Below are 9931 nucleotides of genomic sequence, written 5' to 3'. Positions count from 1 at the left end.
GTTACGCCGCCGCAATTCTTTATGAATCTGGCCCAGGATGTTTTTTTGCATTACAGAGGAGGTCTAGGGCTAGAATTGTTGCTCTCGCTCTACCAATCGCGGCGATACCTCACATGTGTAGTTTGAATACCGTTTACATATGCGGGCGCTACTCACGTATTTGCTTGCTTCTGCGCACGAGCTCCGCGGGACAGGGCGCGTTTTCTGGCTCCTAACTTTTTTAGCTGGCTCCTAGATTCCAAGCAAATTTGTCAAACCCTGCTCAATAGAAATGGACACACAAAGAACTGGAGCGGATGAGGCTTTGGGACGATCATTGAGTTTATATTCCTCCTTCTCTGCTGGGACTCTGTTCCTAATCATTACGCCAGAGATTGCAGTTGGAATTCAGGGACACTATGAAAGTTCTGCTCACGTTTCTGATGTCTTCTCCCCCCAGGTCTCCTCCTGTGTATGATGATCATATCGGTGTCATCAGGAACGGTGTATATACAGAGCGGATCAGACATCACTGACTGTAATATGAAGTGTCCTGAGGATGAAGATACTGTGGAACTGTTCAGAGAATGCGGAGGGGACGATAGGACATTGCTGGAAAATCTTTGTTTTATCAATGCCACTAAATCTCATGACTCCAGACTCCGACTGCACACAGGGAGCGGCTGCTGGAAGCTGACACATGCCAGGAAGGATGATTCCTGTGTATATAAGGTCTGGTGTCACTGTGCTACAGGATATCTGATGTCCACAACAGAGATCCGTGTTCTGGGTAAGAGTCCGTATATTACATCACACTTCTCTCCACACTGCATTGTACTCTATGGGGGAAGAAGTGTCTATTATACAGGATGAGGGAAGAGAGGAAAGGAGTTCTTCATGTAACAGATTTCCAGTAATCCCCACTGATATCTACCCATCTCTCCTACTCAGCAGGGATCAGCCCGATGTTCAACTCGAACATCGAGTGTTCATAGAATAAATGGGGCGCTCGTGGGACGTTCGCCCGCCGGCAAGCACCCCATTACAGTGCATTGATGGCTTCTGATTGGCCAAAGCATTCACCTAACATGTATGCTATTTGGCTAATCACAGTGCGGTGTACTATCAGAGCCATGCTTGGGCAAAGGCAGGGTACCTTTGGCCAATCATGGCTTTACTCCACGCCCCACACTATATAAGACTGCTTTAGAGAGAGATTAGGCAGGTTAGTCAGTGGGTTGAGCCTGCAGACAGTGCAGAGTATATAATACAGTGCAGAGTATATAATACAGTGTATTGAAGTGGTTAAGGGGAAACCTATGACAGAATTAATAAAAAACAAAAGCATGGGGGCCCCCAAAATCCATACCAGCCCCTTTGGGTCTAGTATAGATTTCAAGGGAAACTCCACGCCTACATTTGTAAAACAAATGGCGTGGGCCCCCCAAAATTCATACCAGACCCTTATCCAAGCATGCAGCTTGGCAGGCCAGGAAAGTCAGGAGGGGGGTGCTCGCTCGTCCCCCCAATCATACTAGGCTACTTGCCCTCAATATAGGAAGGGTGCTTTGGGGTGCCCCCCAAAGCTCCTTGTCCCCATCGGCCTCTTCCCGACAACAATGGGCTGTGGTTGTTGGGGTCTGCAGGCGGGTGGCTTATCAGAATCTGGAAGCCCCCTTTAACAAGGGAGGACCAGATCCCGTCCCCCCATGTGAATGGGTATTGGGTACATTGTACCCCTACCCATTCACCAAAAAAGTGTCAAAGTAATAACCACAGGAAACAGTTTTTGATAAGTCCTTTATTAAAATAGTAGAAATAGGGTTCCTCGATGTAATTCACCGTCAGTCGCCCGCCACATCTGGAAAAAAAATCCCACTTTCCGGGAGGCCACCGGCCCTCTGCCTCCTCTCTGCTTGGACAGCTCTTATATAGGCAAGGGGCAGGGCCACCTGGCTACATCATCCTGTAGCACCGCCCCTTCTGATGTCATGTAACGTCAGAAGGGGTGGTGCTGCCAGGTGACATAAAAGGGTGGCCCAGCCCCGCCCCTTGCCTATATAAGAGCTGTCAAAACAGAGAGCAGGCAGAGGGCCGGTGGCCTCCCAGAAGGCGGAGCGTGTTTTTTCTATTTTTCAGGTCCAGCGGACGAAGTGCGTGACGGTGGATTACATCGACGGACAGACATTTTTTTTTTTTTTTTTTTTTTTTTTATTTTATGATAAAGGACTTGTCAAAAACTGTTTTCTGTGTTTCTTCCTTTTTGACACTGTTTTGGTGAATGGGTAGGGGTACTCGATACCCATTCACATAGGGGGTTGGGATCTGGGGGCCCACTTGTTAAAGAGGGCTCCCAGATTCTGATAAGCCCCCCACCCACCGACAACCACAGCCCAGGGTTGTCGAGAATAGGCCATTGTCCCCATAAAGATGGGGACAATGTGCTTTGGGGTTTGGGGGGCACAGAGCCAAAGCACCCACCCCCCATGTTGAGGGCATGTGGTCTAGTATGGTTAAGGAGGGGTTCCCTCGCTCGCCCCCCCTTTTTCCTGACCTGCCAGGCTGCATGCTCTGATAAGGGTCTGTTACGGATTTTGGGGGACCCTACACCATTTTAAAAATGTATTTATTTTTTTATCTGTATTGCTGGGAGCCGGCAATACATTACAGGTTACATTACAAGTTTAATTGACATATTTTCCTTTAGAAATGTCATTATTGCTGCAGCATGTTCTATACATCGTACAGATGCGCCACAGGCAGACTAAGGGGACCCCCAGGCACGATGTTTAAAGGAATATTTTATTTTTATTGTTTCACTTTAAGCATCATTAAAATCACTGCTCCTTTAAAAACAATTGTTTTAAACACTTTTTTTTTGCATTGATACATGTCCCCTGGTTCCCATACACTTTTTGTGGCAATGACTTGCATATAAGCCTTTAAAATGAGCACTTTTGATTTTTCACGTTCGTGTCCCATAGACTTTTTAATAGGGTTTGCATGTTCGCTCGACCTTTTTGCCTGTTTCAGATGTTCTGGTGCGAACCGAGCGGGGGGGGGGGGGGGGGGGGTTTGTTCTGCCCATCCCTTCTACTCAGTATAAGTATACAATAAGAAAATGAACTGAGACAATCATAACACTGGGGACTGTATGTGGGGGAAGAGGATTCGGGTCACATGAGTATAAAGCAGTGTATATAAGTATACAATAAGAGCTAGCACTCTATTCCGTGTATCTGAGCTCTGTATTGGTGATCTATGACTGATGGTGACTGTCCTTCTCCAGATCCGGTTCTCATCTCCAACATCACCAGTACCGGGGGCCGGCTGGGTGAGGAGACGGTGGTGAGCGTCCAGTTCTCTGGAGAAGAGAGCGCTGTGACCTGGGAGGTGGACGGGGAGCCTCTCCCTGAAAGATACCGGCTGATAGATGACAATAGGACTCTGATTATCCCCGGTGTGCAGAGAGACGACGCCGAGAGGAGATTCCGGGTCAGGATCACAAACCCCGTCAGTGAGGAGATCCGGGAATACCGGCTGGAGGTCAGAGGTGAGAGGGGCAATTACTGGGGGAATAGAGGAGGGTGTCATTCTTCCCTGGGACTTGCACTATATACTATATATGTGTGTATAAAGTATACAGTATGGTGTCGGTGTGCAGGTTATATATAATAAAGCAGAAGTTTGCTAATGTGTATACATTGTAATGTAACAAAGCAGACTGTAGAAGGATACATTGTATATTGTGATCACACATGTAATCTCTCACACAGAGATCTCTTCTAAACATTTATTTTCTGACAGATCTTCCATCAGATTATACAAGATCCCGAATTTTTCTCATTGTTGCTGGATTGCTCGGTGTGATTATTGGGATTATCCCGGCGTCTCTGGTGAGTAATGATTACATCTTTCCTTTCTGTGATCGGATTATTCCTCTAGAGACCCTGTTGATTTAACATGGATCTATACCGGGGGTCTCCACATTTTTTAAACAAAGGGCCAGTTTACTGCCCCTTAAACTTTAGGGGGGCCTGACTGTTGCCAGCGGGAGTAGAAAATGTGTCCCATCATTGGTGTCAGTGGGAGGAATAGCGTCCCATCATTGGTGTCAGTGGGAGGAATAGCGTCCCATCATTGGTGTCAGTGGGAGGAATAGTGCCCCCATTATTGGTGTCAGTGGGAGGAATAGTGCCCCCATCATTGGTGTCAGTGGGAGGAATAGCGTCCCATCATTGGTGTCAGTGGGAGGAATAGTGCCCCCATTATTGGTGTCAGTGGGAGGAATAGTGCCCCCATCATTGGTGTCAGAGGGAGGAATAGCGTCCCATCATTGGTGTCAGTGGGAGGAATAGCGTCCCATCATTGGTGTCAGTGGGAGGAATAGTGCCCCGTCATTGGCGTCAGTGGAAGGAATAGTGCCCCGTCAGTGGGAGCAATAGTGCCCCGTCATTGGCGTCAGTGGGAGCAATAGTGCCCCGTCATTGGTGTCAGTGGGAGGAATAGCGTCCCATCATTGGTGTCAGTGGGAGGAATAGCGTCCCATCATTGGTGTCAGTGGGAGGAATAGTGCCCCGTCATTGGCGTCAGTGGGAGGAATAGTGCCCGTCATTGGCGTCAGTGGGAGAAATAGTGCCCCGTCAGTGGGAGCAATAGTGCCCCGTCATTGGCGTCAGTGGGAGCAATAGTGCCCCGTCATTGGCGTCAGTGGGAGGAATAGTGCCCCGTCATTGGCGTCAGTGGGAGGAATAGTGCCCCGTCATTGGCGTCAGTGGGAGGAATAGTGCCCCGTCATTGGCGTCAGTGGAAGGAATAGTGCCCCGTCAGTGGGAGGAATAGTGCCACGTCATTGGCGTCAGTGGGAGGAATAGTGCCCCGTCATTGGCGTCAGTGGGAGGAATAGTGCCCCATCATTGGCATCAGTGGGAGGAATAGTGCCCCGTCATTGGGAGGAATAGTGCCCCGTCATTATTGAATACAAAAACGTTTCCTTTCAAAACAGAATCCATACAATAAAGTATACAACGTCTTGCTGGCTACCACTATCATCTCCTAGTAAATAATACTATAATGGTTCTTCCATGATTGAAACTTCTATGTGCATGTATTACATATACACATCCGTATATCACTATATACAAGTACCACAATTCTAAGGTGCAGGTGAGTGACGAGTCGGGCGACTATAGGGGCGATCATTGAGTCCAGACAAAATTTCGGACTTGCTCAACATGTTTCGCAACAGTTGTGCTTTTTCAGGAGCTTAAAGGGTTGTAAAGGTACAATTGTTTCCCCTAAATAGCTTCCTTTACCTCAGTGCAGTCCTCCTTCACTTACCTCGTCCTTCCATTTTGCTTTTAAATGTCCTTATTTCTTCTGAGAAATCCTCACTTCGCGTTCTTCTGTCTGTAACTCCACACAGTAATGTGAGGCTTTCTCCCTGGTGTGGAGTGTTGTACAGGAGAGTCAGGACGCCCACTAACACGCAGCTCCTTTCCCTATCTGCAATGTAGAGAGCGTCCTGACTCTCCTGTAGTCCAAGGGAGGGGGCGAGCACGACACTCCACACCAGGAAGAAAGCCTCGCATTACAGTGTGGAGTTACAGGCAGAAGAACAGGAAGTGAGGATTTCTTAGAAGAAATAAGGACATTTAAAAGCAAAATGGAAGGATGAGGTAAGTGAAGGAGGACTGCACTAAGGTAAAGGAAGCTATTTAGGAAAAAATATGTTTACCTTTACAATCCCTTTAACCGTTAAAACATATTGAAAAAATGAAATAGAATGTGACATTATGGCGGACACATTTGGACACTTTTGACACATTTTTGGGGCCATTCACATTTATACAGCGAACAGTGCAATAAAACTGCACTGATTACTGTAAAAATGTCACTGGCAGGGAAGGGGTTAACACTAGGGGGTGATCAGGGGGTCAAATGTGTTCCCTAATGTGTGTTTCGAACTGTAGGGGGAGGGGACTGTCCTAGAGGAAATGACAGATCGTGGTTCCTATCTATTAGGAACTCACGATCTGTCCTTCCTCACAGAACAGGGATGTGTGTGTTTACTGACACACGTCCCTGTTCTGCCTCTTGTGCCCGCGAGCATCGCAACTGCCGGTCACGAGCATCAGCACCCCCGCGATGCAGTGGGCACATGTGTTTGCTATCCCACTTAAAAGGGACTGATGTACAGCTACGATTCGCGGGATCGTGCCGGCGGCTGGTCGGCAAGAGGTTAAATAATATTAGATGCGGTGGCTGCATTTTGTCTTTTTTTTTCAGTCTAAGAACATCAGCAAGTACAAATAATAGCTTTTGATCCTGCCAGATATTCAGTGTCCTCTTTCCTCCAAGCTTCTTCTATGAATTCCCCTCCCCCATGTAATGGAGATGAAGATCTGTTTGTAGTCCAGTTCAGGAGAGCAGCCTAGGGTGACAACTCCGCTCTACACAGATCAATGGCGGATCCAGAGGGGGGCAACAGGGCAATTGCCCCCCCGAGACAATCATGTCACATTGGCTTTAAAAAAAAAAAAAAATTTTAAAAACTGCTTTGCGGTGCCTGCAGCTGCCGCTGCCGAGTCTCTCACTCTCTCTCTGTCATCACCAGGGCCGATCTGGCGCAGCCCGGTAGGCTGCCTGTCCTGAGGCTGCTTTGAGCTGTAGCTGACTGCAGCGCTCCCCCTCTCTCCTGCGTGTATGACACCGGGCATCTCTCGCTGTGTGTGAGAGCTGGGTCTGTGTTCGGCTGTGCTGCCTGTGCTAGACCTGCTCGTGTGATAGTAGATGGGACACTGATTGAATCAGTGTTTTGTCTATCACACAAGCCCGTCTAGGGTGGGACTTTGCTAGAGCCGAACACAGACCTACAGCTCCTGTTTGTTCCATGACACATGTCGGGAGAGGAGATACCTGCTGTGTGTGATCGAGGCAATGCCATGGTGAGTGCCATGCACAGTGGGGCTTCATTCATACACAAAAGTGGGGCTGCATTCATATACAAAGTGGGGCTGCATTCATATACAAAAGTGGGGCTGCATTCATAGACAAAAGTGGGGCTGCATTCATAGACAAAAGTGGGACTGCATTCATACACAAAAGTGGTGCTGCATTTATATACAAAAGTGGGACTGCATTAATATACGAAAGTGGGACTGCATTTATATACAAAAGTGGGACTGCATTTATATACAAAAGTGGGACTGCATTTATATACAAAGTGGGGCTGCATTCATATACAAAAGTGGGACTGCATTCATACACAAAAGTGGGGCTGCATTCATACACAAAAGTGGGGCTGCATTCATACACAAAAGTGGGACTGCATTCATAGACAAAAGTGGGACTGCATTCATAGACAAAAGTGGGGCTGCGTTCATATATACAGTGGGTCTGCATTCATATGTACAGTGAGGCTGCAATGATGGGCACTGATGAGGCTGCATTGATCTCTTGTACCATGTCTTCAGTCTCTGACCATCTCTTGTACCATGTCTCCAGTCTCTGACCATCCCTTGTACCATGACCATCCCTTGTACCACGTCTGCAGTCTCTGACCATCCCTTGTACCATGTCTGCAGTCTCTGACCATCCCTTGTACCATGTCTGCAGTCTCTGACCATCTCTTGTACCATGTATGCAGTCTCTGACCATCCCTTGTACCATGTCTGCAGTCCCTGACCATCCCTTGTACCATGTCTGCAGTCTCTGACCATCTCTTGTACCATGTCTGCAGTCTCTGACCATCTCCTGTATCATGTCTGCAGTCTCTGACCATCTCCTGTATCACGTCTGCAGTCTCTGACCATCTCTTGTACCACATCCTGACAATCGTCTACAAACTATGGGATAGATTTATGGCATTTATATTTAAATATTTTTTACTAGTAATGGCGGCAATCATTGATTTTTTTAGCGGTACTGCAACATTGCAGCGGACACACCGGACACCTAATTGAGTTCTGTAAGCGACACCTTATTTTCTGGCAGTGCCCCTCCCGAGACTAGACTCTGGATCCGCCCTTGACACAGATACAGTGCAGTGATGAGCGTTGTCACCCCTAGGACAGGAAGTGTGTTATTCATAGAATTACCAGGCAGGTGAAAATAATGCTAAAACAGAAAATGAATGCAGCCACCACATCTAAGGACTGATGAGCTGCAATATATTACTTTTTTGTTTTGGGGTTTAGATTTGCTGTGTTGGCACAGACAGCAGTTGGTAAAGTTGTGATGGATACATAATGGTGAGCAGAGTGCGGGGAATTCTGACCCAGGGAACCATATCACATGGGAGAATGGACTATTGGATGATGGGGGATGGGAATAAACTAGAGAGAGGACAACCCCAATGCTGTATGTTGGTGCAATTGTATGTGATTTATATTTCCAGATTTACTGCAGAAGAAGAGGTTTGAAGAGCAATGGTGTCTATAAAGATGAGTCACTGGCAGAGGTCAGATCTGTGCCACCTATCAATAATGGACCCATACCCATCAATGATGTCCCTCAAGATGAGCCACTGGTAGAGGTCAGATCTGTGCCACCCATCCAGAATGGATCCATACCCACCAATGATGTCCCTCAAGATGTGCCACTGGCAGAGGTCAGAGCTGTGCCATCCATCCAGAATGGATCCATACCCATCAATGATGTCCCTCAAGAGGTGCTACTGGTAGAGAACAGATCTGTGCCACCTATCCAGAATGGATTCACACTCGCCATTGGTGTCCCTAAGGTTTTGCCACTGGCAGAGGTCAGATCTGTGCCACCCATTCAGAATGGATACTTACCCACCAATAAGACTGGATCCCCACCTGCCACAAATGTTCATCAATTGAGGGAAAATGGGGCCCCCCTACTCCATGTAGAGCAGCTCCCTATCTACATAGTTACATAGTTAGTCTGGCTGAAAAAAAGACACAAGTTCATCTACCTCAACCAATAAAAGGGAAACAAAAATATACAACCCTGTATACACAATCCTATACTCACAGTTGATCCAGAGGAAGGCAAACAAAACAGCAATGCATGATCCAATTTTCTCCATGATCCAGTCTAATGTTTGGCCGTCTAACAGAGATTTGCCATCATTAAAAAAAGGACCTTTATCATATAAATCCTGATTAGAAGCAGCAGAGCACTTCTTCACATATGAGGGAACGTTCACACCAGATGTATCGATCACCACAAGGACACTCCAATACCAATTGCTGTCTATGAGCCCTTCACACCACACTGCAATTGATGCAGCGCAACACACAAAAATCTGCATAAATGTGACATTTTTGTCAAATTACAAAAAGTGAGGATCTTGACCCTTGATGTGTCCAATGAAGTCAAACTGCATTTAAAAAAATGTGCAGAGAGATGTATGGCAACGCACATCAACCTGCATGTGTTTTCTGTGCACTCAGGTGTGATTGAGCCTTCAGTGCCTGAACACTCCTCACAGGTACCTATAAGATGCATGACATCATCAATTGTATACCCCGCCCACTCCTACCTCTGACACTCATGAGGTCATCAGGGGCGGAGTTTAGAAGAGCTGCCTTTCTATAGGCGTCACCTCCATTAAATATAGTGGCCATCTAAAGATGTCTGAGAATAGGTCCCCTTTCTAATTGGATGTGCAGCCATTTTTTTGAGAAGTAGAGAAGAGAAGATTGTGATATCCCCAATCAAATTATGTTTTGTCTTGTGTCCCAATGCAGCAACTTCCTGTCTTGGGGTGCAACAGGAAATGAGTCTTAGAAAGTTATCACAGAGACCAGTGAGGGATATTTTCTCACTTTTAGACTTCCCGTTATTTTCTGTCACCAGGACAAATAGAGATAAAGAATCTCCATAGTGGGGACACAGCAATAAAAATTGTACTCGGGGTCCAGCCCAGTGATAAAAAAAAGCTTTACTTGCACATTAAAAAGGGTTAAACCCTGAAAAACGT

The 9931-nt window shown here is 46.9% G+C and overlaps 1 protein-coding gene across 1 annotated transcript; it reads left to right on the top strand.

Annotated features, from left to right (window-relative positions):
• The first annotated feature begins 440 nt into the window (after window positions 1-440).
• Window positions 441-8919, top strand: LOC120922021. The gene is made up of 4 exons (XM_040334556.1): window positions 441-769; window positions 3269-3532; window positions 3787-3875; window positions 8378-8919. The coding sequence occupies exons 1-4, from the start codon at window positions 454-456 to the stop codon at window positions 8882-8884; spliced, it is 1176 nt and encodes a 391-aa protein (XP_040190490.1). The 5' UTR covers window positions 441-453; the 3' UTR covers window positions 8885-8919.
• Window positions 8920-9931: the final 1012 nt, after the last annotated feature.

This window comes from Rana temporaria, unplaced genomic scaffold (assembly GCF_905171775.1).
Source record: "Rana temporaria unplaced genomic scaffold, aRanTem1.1, whole genome shotgun sequence".
Lineage (NCBI taxonomy): Eukaryota > Metazoa > Chordata > Amphibia > Anura > Ranidae > Rana > Rana temporaria.
The sequence above is the reverse complement of the archived record's forward strand: the minus strand, read 5'-3'. Positions and strand labels throughout refer to the sequence as shown.